The sequence below is a fragment of the Chroicocephalus ridibundus genome, chromosome 22, assembly GCF_963924245.1.
Source record: "Chroicocephalus ridibundus chromosome 22, bChrRid1.1, whole genome shotgun sequence".
NCBI classification, from domain to species: Eukaryota; Metazoa; Chordata; class Aves; order Charadriiformes; family Laridae; genus Chroicocephalus; species Chroicocephalus ridibundus.
Window position 1 is genome coordinate 1944289 of NC_086305.1, and position 19436 is coordinate 1963724.

Genomic DNA, 19436 nt, shown 5'->3' on the forward strand with positions numbered 1-19436 from the left:
TTCACCCAGCTGGTTGTCCCATGAGGCCAGCACCAACACGGCAGTGGGGTCAGTGAGTGCCGTCAGTACGCCAGACTTCCCCACCACCTCACATGCTCCTGGCTGTTACCGGCTGCTGCCTCGCTGCCCCCTGTGCGCTACCCTCCTGCGCTCGGCCAACCTCCGTCCAGAAACTGCTCCTGGAAACATGCCGTGACAAATCCAGCGCGGCCCCGAGGAGCAGGGCCATGGCCGCCGCCCTCACACCGCCGCCGCCGCCTCGCGCCTCCGACCAACGCCGGCTTCGCGCCTTCAGGGCCCCGGCCTTCCCAGGGCAGGCTCTGATTGGCTGCCCTTTCCTTATTTATTATGATACGGGATCGGATTGGCTTAGCGCCCCCCAGGGAGGAGCGGTCTGCCACGTACCCGCGCGGCGAGGTGCATGCTGGGGCTTGTAGTCGGCGCTCTCAGTATGCCTTCTGAGGATTGGCTGGCGCGCGAGGGATGGCTCTGAGCGGAGCCAATGAGGGGGTGGGGTGTTGGGGAGTCGCGGTCTCCGGGATACGGTGCGGCGCCGACCGCTCTGACCGCGATCTAGAGGAGTTGCCGCCGCCTCAGGGCGCTCCGTCGCGGATGGCGGCGATCGCTCGGGCACAGCGGGCGCCTGCGGGCGGAGGGCAGGTGAGGGGGCAGCTCTTGGCCCGGCCGCCGCCCTCGGTCTGCCCCTGGGCCGGTGCTTGAGCCGCGTGTGGGGAGGGCCCACACCGGGAGTGGGAGGAGGCGGCCCAGCACAGGCCGGGACGAGGGCAGGGCGGCGGGGAGCGGGGGCGTCTGCGCGGTCCGGGGGGCTGGGAGCTGAACCGGGCCGTCTGCCTCCGCCGCTGAGGGCTTTTCGCTTTGCATCCTCTTCTGGCAGGGACACAGCGATGGTCCCCGCGGGAGAACTCTCACAGCCGGCTGCAGCCTCCTTCCTCGCTCCTGCAGCGGCCTCTCTGTGGCTGACACAGAGTTGGAGAAACCTGGCAGAGCTCCGTTCTGCCGCAGTAGATTCCTAAAGGTGCGCAACGAAAACGTACCTGGAAGCCCATGGTGCCAGACTTCGGGGAGCGCCGGGCAGACAGTGAGCGGAGATGTAGTGAAGAGCACTCCGGGTAACGCTTCCCACACACGGTCAAGCTCAGCGCTGAGGAAAGTGGCACAACTGGAAAGCAAAATCATGAATCGAAAAAAGCAGATGGAATTGCAAAACACTGACTTGGGCCAGAAGCCTTTGGATGAAGAGTCCTTCTCATCTGCCTCCAGTCATGACCGTAGTGCAAGGGGCAAGAAATATCTGAAGAACTATGCTATTGCCAGTGGAAATATGACTCTCAATAATGCCTCTTCTAAGGAAGAGGAAAGCATCCAAAGTCCTAAAAAGAATGTTATGGTTAAACAGCAGCTTGGTTTGGATAGTGATGAAGAGGAAATGAGACAATTGATGGAGAGCTCGTTGGAGTTGTCCAGTGGAAATGAGAATGGGAGGGTGGTTGCAAGTGATTCTAAATGGGGTGGAAAGGTAAATACAGACTTCACTGGATTATGTGTTTTTATTTATGCGTTTATGAAATTGTTTCAAATTGGTAGGTCACTTTTTATTTAGATAACACCAGAAATTAAATTTTAATTTTGCATTTGTGGCTTGCTCAGGGTATGATTTAACTTCAATTCACATTTTAAAATTACTGGGGTTTACTCATTATAATTTGTTTTCCCTTTCAGTGTTCTACACATAATAAATGAAGTAACATGTAAATCTCTTTTTCATGTTTTTCAAAAGAGTAAGACTCCGGTTTCATCGGGAGCACCTCCTCCATCTCATAAGGAAATTTCACTGACAGAGGTATCTAAAAAATCTCCTTTTCATAGCAAAGACTCAGAGAAAAGTGGTTTTGGTAGAGTTAATTCACCAACACCTTCAACAGCCAGCAGAAACCCATCAGTACGGCATAATACGAGATCTCAGTCGCTCTCTTCTTCCATGAAAGACAATACTGTAAAGGTTACTCTGCCTACAACAGGCAACACCAAACAAAGCCAAATATCATTTGACAGTGACAGAAGTGAAATAAAATCATTAGATGAATTGTTTTCAAAAGCAGATGATGCAGAAGATTCAACCAGTAGCAGCTCAAATGGTAAGTTAGTTCTAAAATATTGTCTCAGTAGACTTGGCATGAATTGTACTACTAATCTACTAATAAATTTACGAATAAAAATGACCAAATACTCACTTTGAAAGGATTCAGTAGTATAACTTTACATAAACCAAGGCTTTATCAAAGGAATTATGTTGATGTTTCTTTTTTCTAGTGTAATATATTTGTATTATTCTTGGCTTTTGATTTAATGAGTTCAGTTTTATGATGCTTTCCTGGGTGACACTTAATTATGAGATTAAAACAATTACAACACAATAATTTTCATACATCAGTGGGACAATGTACTAATGGGTCTGAGTGAGAATAAGTGTAAATGAGGGGCAGCAAGAATCTCTTGAACTTGCATTAGCAGATCCACTGATGGGCCAAGGAGGGAACTTTAGAAAGAGCTGCTGCTAAGTTAAAGATTTCGAGAGACTGACAGCTATTACTTTTTAGTATTACACTTTGAACTGGGAATGTAGTACCGATTTTTTTTTTTTCCCCCCCACTTTTCTCACTTGAGGGAAAGCGTACTGTAATTTTCATGCAAATTCTCCTGACTATTTGTCATTTGATTGCAGATTTCAGACTGAATATCCTGAGCCTTGATGATTTGGCACCAAATATCACCAGTGAGGCAGCAGAATTAAAGCAGAAAGTAAGTAGAAATTCCCTACTAGCACATATTTTCATTGTGACTTACTTTGGTGGAGGATGGCTATTCTAAAATGGATACTTCTGTTCTACTCATAGGCGACCTGAGGTGTGGGCATGTCTCGCTTAGCTGTAGGGGTTAGATCAGGATTTTACAGTCTACTGAAACCTCATCGAATTATTTTTTTAGTGTCTGCATTTCCTTACTCAATGTAACAGCACTGCAGTTTGCACGGTGACACAGAAGAGCAACCTTTTTATTTACTAATAAAGTAGTAGCTAACACTCAGTGATACGCAGCAGAAGAGATGAGGAATAATAGAGGCACATTCTAGGTTATATTTTGTTGATTCTCCTAACATACAGCTGGTTTGGTTTACAGGGGACAGACATGCAAATTACTCAAGAATCAAACAGAAAGCCAAAAAAAGACACATTCCTGGTGGAAAAAGACCAAACTTCTGTTAAAATGACAAGTACAGTGACTGGTGTGAATGATGCTTCTGAAGGGGATGTTGAAAAAACTGTGACTGAAGCTGAAATCTCTGAGCATTTAAGTGGAGTTTCTGCAGATTTTCATAAACACGAACAGGATTATCTTGATCATGATGAGAGAACCATTAATTCAGAATATTCTGAAGACTTTGAAAGGTCTCTGTCTACAACAGACAGGGAATCTGTTTCGAAAATGTCAGAGGAATACTCTGAGAGCCGCACGTATTCTGGGAAACACCCATCTTCGGCATCGTCACCTTTATTTACCAGAGAGCGGCACAACCAGGCACAGAGAGTAACTGTCAGAGAAACTGCGGTTCAGACAGTGGATCCTCCATTCACCTATTGCTGGGCAAAGAGTAAGTTCACGAGATATCACCCTATTCAGGCAATTTTTAATTTTTATATTTTATATGCCAGCCTAGTCGGCATTGATAAGAGTTCTTAGTTTCAGTACTAGCTTTCCCCTAGCTGACATTAAACTAAAAACTTTCTAAAGCCCAAGACTTTGATCTGCTTTCTGTAGGAAAGGTTGGGATTGGACAACAGAATAAGAACTTGGAACTGTTTTTTGCTTAAAAAAAAAACACAACAGGAACTCTGGATGGATGAGGTAGCGTTAGTGACAGAGTTTCTTCCAACAGCCCGAGTAATATTCTCAAACAGAATTCAACATTTTTATTGTATCTTTACTATTGTAAACAATACTATTGTATTGTTACTAACGTGATCACCCATCATAGAGTTCTTTTTTGCACTGTATTTATTGAGAAAGCACTATGGCCCCATTTAGAACAGACAGACATGACCTTTTACTGTTTCTGAGAGGTAGCTCCTTCCCTGCCTCTCTTTACTGAAAGGAAAAGTGGTAAAAGCCACTTCTTGCCACATTCAAGGAGGAGAAAATAGAAACTCGTGTGTGCCTGAAAACAGGAGCTTCCTTCAAGTACAAAAGCCTTTATTTTTACTCTGTCTTGGGTTAGAAAAGATGCCTTCCACAATGGCACATGTGGTGCACATAAGAATAAAGAAGTTGTGGAGCTCATAAAGCTATTTTAGCATTCTTTGGCTGACAGAACTCCTTGCTAGGCTCCACAGCAATGTCCCGAAAGACTGACGAAGATGAACTGAGTTCTGGTGCTAAACCTTCCCACCCTCTGAATCCAGCAACTCTCGTTTTCCTGCACACAGCAAACCCCTCCGCAGTACTCGACCCACCTGTAGGAAACAGCTACATCGATCCAGTACCTATTGCCAGTCATGTCATCAGCACCGATGCAGTAGAAGGTACTGAAAAACATGTTTCTTACCATTCTGTTTTACTCTATTTTATGCATCTAACCCCTACTTCGATTGCTTAGCCCTTACTGCCTGCCTGCAACATATCACTAAAGGACATACTCTCCCTTTCTTGCAGCCCTGACAGCATACAGCCCGTCAGCTCTGGTTTTAAACGCCATGTTGAAACAGCACCTGATGCTGACTCAGCAGTTTGTAGAGAACATTCACCACCTTCACTTCTCCCTCGTGGAGTCACTAGAGCAGGAGAAGTTCCACTACCACACGCTGGAAGAGGCTAAAGAGGTATCTGTGATAGACTAGGCAGCAGCCTGGATAGGTAGTTTATTCCTTTCCAAATGCTTCCAGGAGTCGCAGCAAACAGCTTTTGTGTATTATTCATTAATCAGATAAAGTTCATATTATCACTGAATATATTACTTCATAGAAGAATACTATAATGCTTGTGCCCATATTAAAAACAAATCAGGAGTTTATACAGTAACAAAGACTAAATCTTACTGGAGGCAATAGTTCTGAAAGAATAAGCATCAGCTGTGCCATTTAGCTGTCCTCAGATGAGCAAGAATCTTTCTAATATTGCAACAGAACTATCAGTTTCTGGTGCTAGTATAGAAAAGTGCAGGTATCTTGACACAAAGTTATTTATTAAATGCTAGGAATATTTATCTACGTAATAAAGAAATTTGTGTATTAACTTTTTTTTTTTGCAGTACATCAAGAATCACAAATCCCCACCTCTAACACTTGAGCGAGCACGTAAAGAAATTCAGAAAGCACAGGAAGAAAAACTGCTTTGACTGTTTGAATTTTCAGTAAAATCTACATTTACAGATCTCAAGCTGGAACAAGAAACCCTTCCCAATTCTACAGATAAGTTATAAATGATGTAGTAGAAGAGTTTATACTAACTGCTACGTATCTTATTATAAATAACTTATTTTCCTACATCTGACTTTCTTTACTAATGTACACGATAGAGGGAGATGTAGGAGCCTTCAGCCAGACTGTGTCAGTGTTCAGCACGAGAGAGACCCAGAAAACACTTCTCTCTAAAGGCAGGGTGGAAATCATCACAGTGTGCGTGTTTATCATGTACGTCCTGTGATCTGTGATCACGGGAGAGGTGCAAGTCTGTACTGCAGCACCCAAGGCCTGTGGGCACAGTAGAAGAATACCATAGCCTGACTTCAGTGCTGTATTTAAGTGGTGTTTATATATAATTAGCCTTGGCAGATTACTACAAAACCAGGCAAAATTAAGATAAATTCAAGACAAGAAAGGCTTATAGCCAATTACAGGAATCCATTTACTCTGAAATATGAGCTGCCATTTTATTTTTATTAAAAAAAAAAAAGTGTTTATTGGAAGGCAAAACAATAAAATTCACAAGTTGATAACATACAGGTGTTGTATGCCGATTCACAGACAGTTACAGCTCCACAACTACAGTAGATCTAGAACAAACTGATATTTCACCATATTAATTGAACGGTTTTAAGAGGGTTTCTGCTATACAAACAAATGACTCTGGAAGAGGTTACCACCACGCAGACCTCGGGAGTGGAAGTGCAGTGTAAGGGCCTAACATCTTTAGCTGGTGGTCTCTGCAAAGTTACAAAAGGTTTGGGTTTTTTTTTTTTCTCATTTAGATTAAAGGAAGTTTCCAAGAACGTTTCATCATTAGAAACCTGCAGAGCAGAGAAAGTCAATTCTCTTCTATTCAACTAATTAGCTTTTATTAAAGGGTATATACAAAAATAGAAAAAGCTTAAAGAATGTCTTCCGTTACAAAGCATTGAACATCCCTTAGAGCGCTTGAAAAGCTAGACCAGTGAACCCTCGTGTTCTGACCAGAGTTGGGACTGCAGCAGCTGGTGTGTAGGGGCGTTAAGGTGGAGGGTAGGTTCTAACAAGCTCGCACAGTGCTCATAGGTCACCTGTACTGGAACTAGGTGCTTCATTCCCCATTTAGACATTAGGATACACTGCTCAGCATCAGTCTGACTTGATCCCAAGGCAGCACCCCTCCACTTCAAATAGAATTAACCTTTTGAGAGAAATAAACATACATTATGGAACTAGAGAACATATAACTGTATCAGATAACGTCTGTATTCCACAGGAATGAATGAATCACAATCCTGCACCAGGGAGAGCTTGACTGGGGTTTAATTCTAGTATAAAATGGGAAACTAATTAAAAAATTTTGCAAAATAAATGGAAGTTCTTAAACTTGCTAAGACATGTCATAGTTACGACTGGCCTTTTTTAAACACTAAACAACAAGTGTTGAGGTACATGTCATAGCTTTCCATTTTTCACCATAGTTTAAAAAGTAATTCATTTGTCACTTCCTCCAGACTTTAATCCGGATTTATACAAGTTTAATGTTTTGTAGAAGATGCAAGACATCTTTCTTCAGAGAGTCTTATTCGGGTGGTGGAGGGTCTTGCGTTTCACGCTTCACTGAAACAATAGGGAAAAGAGTTCTTACACATTCTGCAGTTACCTAAGCTGACTGAAAAGTTTCATGGACTGAGGGCTCTATCAAGGAGGAGTTTTTCTTTTTGGGCTTTATTTGAACCCATTTTATTGCACAGATCTACTGCAGCGTAGGCAGAAGTGACTTTTCATTGGGCAATTTTTTTTCCTTTTAGTCATGGGCAAGTGCAGTTGTTCTACGTAACACAGACTCTCTGCAAAAAATCTATCATTTGGGTAACTGTCTTCATCTCTTAGGAAGCACCTTGACTTTTTCTGAACCCTTCCTGCGCTCCAGTGAGTTTGTTCCCAGTTCTGGCTTGGGCAGAAGACCGTGCTAATTGTCAGAAACTTGGAGTTGGGCTGGGCCCAGCACTAAGCGTGCTCCAACTTCATTCCAAGCAGGAAGCCCTCCCTGCGTCGGCAGCATCCCGCCTGGGCACGTTTGCTGCCTCTACCTCGGGGGTTGCTCCAGGTCTTTGAGGGGTAACACTCAAGAGGTGCAGGCCATTGGTACTGCAGCCAGCACGTGGCTTACACAGCACTGGCTAATTAATGTTTCAGAAATTAGAATACAACACAACTCCTAAAAAGGAAAAGATGCAGAGTAATCAGAGTATATGTCTACTTACCTGTTGGTTTACTGTATCCATTACATTAGAAAGAACTAAGAGTTACTAGTCTTTTGATTTGGGTTTACAGTCTACAGTAAATAGGACAGAATCAATATCAAGTCTGCACAGGTTTTTAAAATTGCTTAGAAATGTTCACTTACATTCATCTCTGGCCTTCATGCGCGCAATAAACGAGTAACTTTTATTTCTTCGGTAGTTTTCGTAAGGGTCATCTAATGCAACTCCCACTCCTTTATATTGATCCCATTTGTCTCGGATATCGCCTCCCTTAATTGGATCCTGAATTCCTTGTTCCTTGGCTCCCAATCCACCCGATCCGCTCCATCCTGCGGAAAGGACACAACATTGTAATCCTGTAAATATTTTTTAATGACTAGAATTCTGAGAACAAACAGACATTTTTGGAAACAACCAAAGAAGGTGTTAATTTGATACAGCAGGACAGTGACAGCCAGCCTGAAGCAACATGAACCGTCCCGTTTATTGAAAAGCATTAACATGCAGATAAACTCTGGGAGCTGGCAAACATCAGCGCTGTCCCTAAGAACTCTGAAGGGGGCAAGGGGAAAGGCAGCGCAAGGCCGATGTGTCCAGTCAGCCCTGCTGAGCCGCACCGCGGGGGGATGAAGTGCCCCGGGGAGGTCAGTTCTCACACAAACTCGGGCCTCTTGTGTCTTCCTTACCCTTCCCAGAAAGACAACTGCCACCACGGCTCCATGTTCTACATACTCGTATCTCTGAATATCCTTACACTGACCTTGGAATAACACGGGATAATTACTTAGGAAAATACATGAATTAGTTCTATCCAGGAGCTGGGTGCCTGATTTTGTTTCCTGGCTTGCGCAAGACTCCAGAACAGGATCTTACCCATTTTCACTAGCATTTGATGGCCTTTATTTTCTTCTCCAAGTCTTGATTCTGGTATAGGAGGCCCGGAACTGGAGCCCAAACCAGCAGAAGAACTAAGGGAAGAAAAAGAACAAATTAGGAACAAGCGATCCTGTTCTGACCCAAGGCAAGGTCATTTATAATCTGTTGAACATTAACACCCAATATAATCCCATCCACTCTACTAAACTATTCTTTTATAAAGATATTAGATTATGGAGTTATAGAGGTGCCAGAAACACCCTAACAGCTTCTCGGTACAAGGGAAAGCAAACACTACAGTCCTCCTAACAGCGAGTACTCAGAGGACTCCTCCTGCTTCCTAAGAAGGTGTAAGGAGGCCTTCAGAGTTGCACAGTGTTTTGTTAAAACAAAAAGCCATCACAACAGTGGAGTGTTCTCCCTATAAGCACATACAGCACATAGATTGTTTCCAAACCTGCTTTCCATCTTCTTTTCTACTATTTGTTGAAGTGCTTAATAAGCCCAGGGTATGAGAAAGCGTCCTTGCTGGTACTTTCCCAAACAACCCAGGTAAAAAGAGAAATAAAACCCCAAAAGCTTACGGAGGAGTGGGGCTGCGAGACCGGGACCGGCGTCGCCTTCCTGGGGAGTACGATTTCGATCTTGATCGCGACCGTGACCGCGAGCGGCTGTGAGAAGAGCGGGACCTGCTCCGGCTTCTGCAGAGGGAGAGCACACGAGATCAGAGGCACGAGTTACCGGAGCAACACCCACAGTTCCTCATTCGGCCTGGAGTGTTGGGGTTTTCCCACCCCCAGTTCCCCAGATCCAGCCCATTGCACTCTACCTGGACTGAGAGCGGGAATAGGATCGTGATCGAGAGCAAGAGCGAGATCGTGACCTCGAATAGGAACCAGATGATTTTGAAGATCGTGAATTGGACCGGGAGGATGAGCGCCCTCGGCTTTTAGACCGACTGCGAGACCGAGAAGGCCCACTGCATGGAGAAAAGCAGAGAAACTCCAGTGAAACTCCTGGGAGAAGCACGAGAAACACAAATATTCTTCCGATCAAATTCAAATTACACACGAGCAGTGTATTTCTGCAGACGATCCAGTGAAAACTTGTGTGGCAAAAACGACTTTCTGCAGATCAGACAAATTCCAGCAAGTTGAAACTCAGTTATTCCATCAGCGTGTTGCTGAACAGACTTTCCCCCTGCATTTAGCGCAAGGTATTCCTAGCACCTCCCAAACAAAAAGCATGCATCGGAAGGCAGCAAACAGCATCTCTCACCTGTTTCTCTTCTCCTGACCTTTCCTCCGTCTCGCTCTCATTTTAGCTCTGAAGAATTCGTACAGTCCGTTCTGCTCCCAACCTTCACTGCAATAAATCAACCACACAAAGAACCGTCAGCTGTGACGTTCTACTTCGATCAATGGAGACGTTCAGGATTTCCGCTAGATTTTGTAGGGAACAAAGGGCCTGGGCAAAAAGGTCTCGCAAATCTCAGCGTAAGATCAAACAGCTTTGCAGTTTAAAATATAACAAGAGCACTCATTTCAGCATTAGAAGAACCAAGACACAGGTGAAGGAAGAGAGCGGCACTTGGTGGTTTGAGACAGCTTCTTAGGGCATTTTCCTTACCATATCGTTAGCTACACCTACTCTTACCTGTTTCTAGGCCTGTCATGAGATGGTGGACTATAAAATGCCTCAACCGCAGCCAGTAGTCTCTCACTGGGGGGCATTGGGGGTGGAAGACGTATATCTTTAGGATCTAAAGGTTTATACTCATGATCTTCAAGCTGCCGGAAACAAAACAAATTACATTCGTGTCATGTGTCATGGGGTGGCTACCTGAAGAGATAAATATAGATTTAACTGTGTAGGGACCTCACATTTCACTACGGGATAAAAAAGTGGTCCAGAAATAAGGACTCTGCAGGTGACCCGATGCTTTCTCGTGCTATCACTACCATTCTGAGTTCTCTGAGAAAAGCCAGCACTACACAGGTTGCAGCATTAACTGGATCACCAGGTAGATAAAATGCAGCTCTCATCTATCCACCTTCGTGCTAACAGTGGCTGGATGGAAGCCTGGCAAGAGCTGGTGTGTGCTGAGAGTAACACAAAGTTTAGAGATGGAAGAGACGTATTTGTTCATCTCAAACACAGAATGCATAAACGTCTATATCCCCACAGATGCTGATACAGATACATTTCCTGTTCTCTATCATTCTTTGTTTGTATATGTAACATTATTGTTGCAAAACATCTTTGTAAGAAAGAACTCTGAATACCAAAAACTAGTACACAGTGGCCACATCAGAACTGCAAGGTCCCTCTCCCCATCTGAAAATCACTGGGGATTTCTATTTTCTAAACAGGGGGGTAAGATTTTCAAGAGTACATTATTCTTCCACTTATATGAACTCAAATGGCTTTCACTGGGACACTGGATCCAATTTTACCATTTTCACTACCTTCTCCCCCCCTCCTGCCCTTGCATACTCCTACAACAACTTTGGCTGATGGCTGCTGGATGGAAAGATTTGAAATTTTAAATGTCCATGTTAAGCTGTCCCTAATATTGACCATGGGATTTTGATCTTTTAATCCTACTAGTCAGGACCCGTTGCAAGCACTTACTTTTACAAGTGGAGCCATCAGTCCAGCGGGAAGATCAAAGTAGGGAACGTTTGGCACCAGACTAGGATCATCGTGGTTCATGTGAGGGGGCCCTTGTCGCCGCATGTGAGGAGGCTGCCCATTAAATCCATGCGGGGGAGGCCCGAAATCAGGGTGCTGTGGCCCTCCCCAGGGAGGATGCTCGCTGATCCCAGGATGAGGCAATCTGTGACCAGGGTGATGATGAGGAGGTCCAATTTCTGCAGAGTGGAAGGGTTAAAACATTTTATTTAGCTCTAGAGAAAGGAAAGCAGACAGAGGGATGTACTTCAATTAGTGCATTTATCCTAAAAAACAATCTTGGCACCCAGAGCCCTGCAGACCAAGAAAAGCAACAGAACTGAAGAATTAAGAGGCCGGCTACAGGTGCACATTCATCAGCATCTCACAGCGCATCTCCCTCCCTGGCCACAGAAACTGCTCTCAAGACAACAGGACACTTTAGCCCTAAGCCACTGCTTTCTTTGGGACATACCATGGTCAACAAGTACCACAAGAAAGACGTGCTCAAGAACAGAAGGTTTCAGATGCAGCAGGGCAGCTACTGATGAGATCCATTTCTGAAGCCTAAATACACAATCATGTCTTAGCACAGACCTGTAATTCTGGCTCTACGCCAAATCATCCTACGTAAAGAAATAAACATGGCAGGAATTAACTCACATGAGGAGGTGACAAGAAAATACTTTGTTTAAAGAGGCGTTTCGAGAAGAGATAGAGATAATACCCTGTTAAAATAGAGAAGTGAATGACATACATCCAATCGCTGATGGACAAACCATTTGCCGTGAACGCCAGGACTGAACCCTGCTGAACTCACTGCACTACACAGAGAAAAACGCAAGACTGACAGTCACCGTCTTCTGCAGCAGGACCAACAGTTTTTCCAGGAACAGCCATTAGATCCACTGTCCAGTCTTCAGCCAGTGCTATTTCCCTCATCTTCATCAGAGCTTGAGCAGAGTTGGCATTGTCATCGCTTCACCGCTTTCCTAATTTTAGCCATCTGTTTTAGCAGATCCCCTCCTTCAACAACTTCACGCGAAACAACAGCTGTTTTGGATCACCACTACAATCCAAAACAGAGCATCTTCTTCTGAGCTTAAACCTTAATTCCCCCAGGACAAGAAAAGCTGTTTTACCCACTCACTACCACAACTCTTAAAAAAACAAACAAAGAAAAAAAAGAAAAAAGAACAGTCTCTACTGGAGAAGTTAATCACAATCCTAAATATATGAACTCTAATTCATTGGTTTTCAATGATTTTTGGACTGGGAAAATTGACAATCTTTTAAGCTTAAAATAGCAACTCCTACATAGCAACATAATTGCTCTTTTAAGCGGCTTGTCCTACAGAACCATGGTGATCTTTAGACTTTACCTTGATAAGGATCATTCCAGTATAATCTTAACTTCTGCATGTGAAATAGAAACATCGGGGCAGAACTACACCAGACTTCACGAGGGAGCCCGCAGCCAAATCTGAGCCACAAGGGCCGGGCAAGCAGAGCACTGACCGCACTCAGACACCCCCGTTCCAGCACGAGAGCAAAGTGAACAAGAAGGGAGAACCGGAGGTAGGGATCACTTCACCAGACACTACATGAAGGCAGGTAATTGGAGAGCTTTTCAGTAAAAATCAAGAGAAGAAAAGAAGGGCATGGATGAATGTATGCACACGCACAAACGCTTCCAGCCTGGTTTCCTCCATCTACGGAGGACACAGCTGCAGAGCCCTCACCTACGGCCTGCTGTACCGGAGATCGAATTTACAAACAAGCACATGCTGCTTCTCATCTTTGAACTTACTATTTTTAAAGTGAAATAGTGCCAAAAGGGGTGCCTGTAGAGATGCTGACTTGAATTTGGATTACGATTTCTGGTTATCTGCATTCCTTAGGGAAGGAAGACTCAAAAAGCAAGGAAGCATCCAAGTCTGCATCTATTTCCGACTGAGCTGTTAGCAGTAGCTTCCCAAACCCCCAAACTCAACATTTCTGAGGAAAAACACAACAGTCCACCAAGAATAAGCTGTCACCCCAAAGCACTAACGAATTTTGTAATGGCAATCAGCATCGCAACATAAGAAAACCTGGCCTGGTACACACTTTACCTTGAGGAAAATCCCCCTGGGGGTAATCAAAACGATGAGGATAAGGAGGCCTTTCAAAGGGATGGCGAGGTGGAAAATCATCCTGCATGAAGCGAGGTGGAAAGCGGTTGAAATTATGCGGATGCGGGGGCTGGTTGAATTGGGGATGTTGCTGATGTGGAGGAAATGGGCCTCTGAAGTGAGGTGGCCGCTGCATTCGAAATGGAGGTTCCCTTTGACCCCCACCCCATGGAGGTTGTTCATGCTGGTTGTTCCACGGTGCTTCAAACTGGTTGTTCCAAGAAGGATCGGGCTGGTTGTTCCAAGGTGTCTCTCGCTGATTGTTCCAGCCTTGATCTCTCTGTTCGTTCCACATTCCTTCATGGTTGTTATTCCATGGAGGACAATGAGGCGGTCCCTAGTGGTGAGAAAAGCAGCCTGGTCATTAGGCTACAAAAATAAAGAATGCAATAAAAATAGTCTACCTTTTTGAAGTAAATGCAGCCTGTAGGCAATACACGCAAGTGAAAGAACTTTCCTAATACAGGGTCTGAACAACTGCAGCTCCAGAGAAAAGACAGGAAAAGACCAAACTGTTACTGAACCAAATAGCTCTGTACTCAAGAGAGTACTTCTTGTTAATAGGGAAAGAGTGTGATGGTTGGCAAACTGAAATACAATTTATACTTTGCCTTTAACTGGGCTCAGAATGAGAAAGCTTGGCGTTTGAATCCGAATTTGTAACTTTCACAGCTTTTCATCACACTTCGGTCATTCTAAACCTCCACTTCCCTCTACATCTTCTTTCAGAACTATGTTTCTTACCTGCTGTTGACCCCATGGTGCAACAGGGTGAGGTTGGTCAAACCAGGGTGGTTTATTTGCAGGAATCTGGTCATGAGATCCAGGGCCACGCGGTCCACCAGAGGCAGGATCCTGCACTCCAGACCCTGTTGTGTCATACTCTGTAGAACCAGCTAGAGGCAGCTGGGATTTACCATCATCTGAAACATATTGGAGACTACTGTAAGCATCCAGGTCACAGGCAGTTAATAAACCATGAGCACACCTTTGAGATCATCAAGGCCTCCACCTGAATTTCTTTGGATGTGTAAACGTTCTGCAGAAATCTACTACTGGGAGAGAAGATTTCTGATCACAGTTCAACATTCATATCTTTAGTTCTTTTTATATTCCAGCATCAGACCATGCCAGCTGCAAGCCTCCAAAGAGTTTCAGGCTTTTGCCTGAACCAAACCAGCATAGCACAGTACACTGCTACCGAAAAAGGAACAAATTGAAAAAACCTCACAATGTTGCCACCCACTGATTTCTGCACAGGTGCCCAGAACAGGCTGGTACCTGCTTGTGTAACTGGAGCAGATGGCGGAGCCGAGGCTGGTGCTGCTGTGGGGGCTTGAGGTGGGGGTGTGGATTTCACCTCGTTCTCTAGTGGTGGTATTTGTATTTGTTGCTGCTGCTGCTGCGTTAAACTGTTTACAAACTCTTCATGTTGAGTTTTCAGGTTCTGTATCTGCTGTTGGAAGGCTACCTGTACAGGCTGTACTACCGTCGCATATTCCGTGATCAAATTTGCCTGATAAAGAGATAAATTAAGAAGAACAAGTTAACGAGAACACTGCACCTAAAACAGTTCTCCTGTCTGCTCAGACCCTCCCATATTGCTCTCCACCCCTGCCCAAGAAACACAGGAGAATGCAGGACAACCTGCTGGCACAAGAACCTAGTCACACTACCAAACTCTGTGCAGATTTCCAAAATATTCTCTGCAGGCTAGAATCCACTGTCTGTATTAATGCTCAGCTTTCAAATACAGCTAAAATCAACACCATTAATTATTAACGCTAAAAATGAATAGTTCCTGCTGCCGCAACAATTTTTATGCCTAGTGTATACAATTTAAAGCCACGGTTTCTTTAGTTTCCATTTTACCAAACACTCATTTCCATAAAAAGAGAACACACTTGCAAATATGTACATGACTGTAGCAGTTACAAACACAAACAGACTTTCCGGGATGCTATCAGCAGCTGGATTATTGAATGTTTGAAATAACAATAGTATGTTTTACATTATTTTCACAATCCCTTGTAAATGACTACAAGGGCAGGGAGGGGGGGAATTAATATTTACCTTTCAAAAAAGAAAAACATTTCCTAAATTTGTTTTCAGAATATTCACATAAATAGAAAAAAGAGTTACTTTTCTTTTGTGGCTAACCTGGTACTGGCCAAGTCCAAGAGCCGGGCTCTGTAACTGCTGAATAATTGACTCATCAAAGTACCCATTTTTCTCCCATAGTTGAAGAAGCTGCATAAATTCAAAAGCAAAGTGTTTTTAGAAATGATGAACAATAAAATAAAAGTCGAGGCACAGCATTTTTATGTCTCTAGCTTTGACAAAAGACCTAGGATTTCAGCACTTGTCTTTGAACCACCAAAGATTCAGACGCATTCCTCATGACGACAACTTTTAAACAAAGCCTAGGTACTTTCAAGTTCTAGTTTAAACACGAATTAAAGCACATCCTGTAACAGACTTTACGAAGACAATCACACTAGAAAAATCTCAGTGGTCCTCTTCCATCCTCCTGTTTTTTGTTAGCCTAGCACCAACCTAACGAAGCAGAGCACACAGTTAAACCAAACCCAGATACTCACTCTGGCAATTTTCTGCTGTTTATCCTCCTCCACCGCTAGAAAACTGGTACAATAAATAGGCACAACCACCTTCTGCAAAGCAGCCAGAAGGTCTCGTGCTTGCTTCCGCTGGCTTCAGAAAAGGAATGGGAAGAGAAGAGTTACTGCCTTTCGCTATAGTGCTAAGAGCATTGTAATAGTCAATTTCTCCCAACGTCTGCTACACTAAAAATAGTGGACTCATAAAATAGAGAGTTCCCTCCTTTACGTTTTTACTGTAAGTCTTGTCTGGAGGACAAATACACAAAGTAGGTAAAAGCTGAATTTGATTATTAAAGCACTAGATCTTTGTGCCAGCTATGGATACAGCTGCTAAAAAATAATGAATGCATTAAAAATTAAAAGTGACTAATCAAACTAGCAATGCACCTAGCAGAGAGAGACTTCACTGAATTAATCAAAACATCAAACTGAAAACCCCAATTTAACTCTTACCAGTGATGCAATACATCATTGATTAAGTAGATTAGATGTAACCGAAGCTCAAAGTGAGCTCCTTCTGCCGTTATACGATTTCGCAGGTGCCCAGCCATCAGCTCACAGTGCGCAGGAGATTTTGCGTTACTAAACATCCAGTTCTTGCCAGCCTTAGAAAAGCAAATTTAAAGTTTTTTAAGTTGGTCTGATGTGTTCACATTATATGGACTTCCTAGAACTCTGAAATAACTGCAAGAATGGAAGCTTTCAAGTAACAGCTATTATCTCACCTACCATACAACAAAACATTAAAGCTTCTGTTTATTATACAGACAACCTCAAAATTCAAACTGTATTTAAAGCACAACACCACCAAATAACTGTTCAGATTTAGATCACTTACTGAGATTGCATCTTTTGTACAAGTGTCAATTATCGGCTGCAACAAATTGTCAAATTCATTCATATCTAACTGGGTTTCCTCCAAAACTTTCTGCATTTGTTGCTCAATTGCAAGGGCTACTGCTGATGTGACTTGTTCCTGAAAAAAAAGAAGAAAAGAAAGAATTATATTACATCCAATATTCTTTTAATAAACTGAGCTGCTGTACCCCTGTCCTCTTAACTGGAAGTATCTATCTCAAAGACCAAGACCTTTTACAAGCAACGTGACCACAAATAAATATTCCAGTAATGTGTTTCTGAAAAGACTCTTCTCATTCTTCAGGAAAAGTCCAGTTCGTTCCCACCTCTAGAATCTCTCCATTCCTAATCAGAATCCACATTACAATACTACAAGCGGGAACATCTTGCAGTTCACAGCAAGCTGCAGCATTAAACAAAGATTAAAGCAGTCACAATTTATTCCACTCTGCAAACCAACAAGGTTTTTCATATAACAAATAAATATTTTAATCACAGACGAATCTTGCTAGCACACCAGATACATCTGTTTTAAGGAGATGGCGGCAGTTGCCACAGAACAAAAATAAGCAAAGCATGACTCCTTCTCTCTACTCACCAACACATGCCGCTGCTACTAGTCAGAAGGAAACCTTTGTCTCACCCTTCGCTCCTATTTTTTACAGCCACTGGCAGCCTAGAATAAACCAGTGGAGTGCTTATCTTAAACCAACCTGTCTCATGGCAAGGAGATGCTGCTCCTGCTGCTGCAGGTTCCACTGACTCTGCTGGATAAGTTCCTCCACAGAAGGAGTGCCCTGAGGAGCTGGGATCGGTGCAGCCGGTGGGAGAGACGGCTGTGGCAGTGGCTGGATCTGCGTGGTAGCCTCGATATCTTGACTTTGCTTGCACAACACTATCAGACAAAGTAAACTTTTAAAGTAAGCCTCCCAGAGAGATCTGCTACCACCAGCCCACACACGAAACCCGTGCTGGTTCCAAGACAGACCCTCACTCTTTGCATAGTTGCTTAACACAAAATGAGAACCGTGCAGTCGAGGGTGGATGGTGCAAAAGCGGAATGTCAGCAACTCCTTGTGCACTTGGAGAGGAACGACTCCAACACAGGACCAGCCCCCGGCGCTGCAGCGCTCGGCTACCCTATTCTTGAGGGCCCTCCGGGTGTCGAGCTGCGTCCCACCGCACCGCCGGTACCGGCGGAGCGGCCCAGCCTACCTCCAAACCCGCCAACGGGGGGCGTGAGGAGCCGCGGGCAGGGCTCGGCCAACTACCTGGAGCTTAGAGGGCTGGAAGAGGCTGCAAACCAGTCCTGGCGGGTCAGAGCGCGGCCAGGAGGGAGAAAAGTGGCTCCGCCAGCCGGGACCGGGGCCCGGTGTCCGCGGCGGGGGGAGCAGAGCCCGCCGCGGCCCAGCGCCGGCCCCGAGCCCCCGGCCCGGCACAAGGCGCGGGCCCCACTCACGCTGCTGCTGCTCCAGGGCCAGCTTGTACTTGTAGTAGCCGTAGAAGTCGCCCCCGAAGAGGAAGGAGAATTTGGGGTTCTCCTTCTGCTTCTCCATCGTCATCTTCTCGAACTCGGGCCCGTTCCGCGCCACGAACTGCGCCAGCTTGTCGATGACATTCCGCAGCTCCTGGTCTGTGGGCAAGGCAGCGCCGTCAGCCCCCGCTGGCCCCGCCGCCCCGCTCCCACCCGGCGCCCTCCCCTCCGTCCCCGCCGCCGCCCGGGCCGCGCTCACCGTCGGGCGGCAACGGCATCTCCATGGCTGCGGGACAACGGGCCGCCGCCGCTAGGCCGCACCGGCCGGAAGTGCCGTGAGGCGCCAGGCGGCACGCGCAGCCGCGCTTTACGGCCGCGTCGCCGTGGGGACGGCGCAGGGCACGTACGGCCCTTCCCCGCCCCACCCGCCTCGGGGGAGGCGGGGGCGGCGGCGAGCGGGCACCGGGACAGGCCCCGGCCGGGGCCTCAGGCCGCTCCCGGAGCCATCTCGGCCCGTAGCTCGCCCTCGCCCAGCGCCGCCGAAGGTCGCGGGCACGTCGCTTTCGCCGGCCTCTGAAGGAGAAGCTGCTTCTGGCCTGCGAGGCCTCGGCCTCTCCCGCTCGGCGCCCCCGGTACCTGCGGGGCTGCTGGGTCACTCCCACCCCGGAACCACGCTGTCCGTCTGCTTGTGAAACGGCACGGCCAAGCTGCGGTTCAGTTGCCGGGGATCGATAGGGAGCATTAAAAGAAAGCACGTCTTGTAACAGCTGTTGGATGGCGGGGGAAGCAATCCATGGCAGCGGCACTTCAGCTACGTAGACCATTGGCATGATGTAAAATAGGAAGGAACATGGATGTGGAGGAGGCTCAGTAGGGAAGGAATTGAACCTAAAATGCAACTGTTAAGGAAAGAAAGTGCAGATGCTAAGCAGGGACGTTAAGCGCTGTTGCTTTCCTTAAGTGACTTCATTTCTTTATGCAGTTAAAACTAAAATGTTCAAATAATTTCTGGTTCTTACCTTAACTTTCCTTTT

General features: G+C 45.4%; 1 protein-coding gene across 4 annotated transcripts; it reads right to left on the reverse strand.

Annotated features, from left to right (window-relative positions):
* Window positions 1–3: 3 nt before the first annotated feature.
* On the reverse strand, window positions 4–18792 carry CHERP (calcium homeostasis endoplasmic reticulum protein). Of its 4 annotated transcripts, none has more exons than XM_063357885.1 (19): window positions 18662–18792; window positions 18388–18561; window positions 17642–17823; window positions 16909–17046; window positions 16524–16675; window positions 16050–16161; window positions 15610–15699; window positions 14731–14965; window positions 14194–14372; window positions 13390–13786; window positions 11237–11475; window positions 10259–10392; window positions 9881–9967; window positions 9432–9581; window positions 9187–9303; window positions 8600–8694; window positions 7870–8055; window positions 1056–1180; window positions 4–179 (listed from the first exon to the last, which is right to left on the reverse strand). In XM_063357885.1, the coding sequence occupies exons 1-19, from the start codon at window positions 18684–18686 to the stop codon at window positions 138–140; spliced, it is 2859 nt and encodes a 952-aa protein (XP_063213955.1). In that variant the 5' UTR covers window positions 18687–18792; the 3' UTR covers window positions 4–137. The 4 variants fall into 4 exon arrangements, with proteins under 4 accessions (XP_063213955.1, XP_063213954.1, XP_063213957.1 ...); XM_063357884.1 differs by lacking the exon at window positions 4–179 and adding an exon at window positions 241–643; XM_063357887.1 differs by lacking the exons at window positions 4–179; window positions 1056–1180 and adding an exon at window positions 5943–6660.
* Between the last annotated feature and the right edge of the window lie 644 nt (window positions 18793–19436).

Excerpts from the sequence above, each read along its gene's own strand:
- CHERP (XM_063357884.1), bottom strand. The coding sequence starts at position 18,686 with ATGGAGATGCCGTTGCCGCCCGACG. Across the intron at positions 18,562-18,661 it reads GATGCCGTTGCCGCCCGACG|ACCAGGAGCTGCGGAATGTC; the intron begins GTGAGCGCGGCC and ends CCTTGCCCACAG. Across the intron at positions 8,695-9,186 it reads TCTCGCAGCCCCACTCCTCC|TTCTTCTGCTGGTTTGGGCT; the intron begins GTAAGCTTTTGG and ends TTCTTCCCTTAG.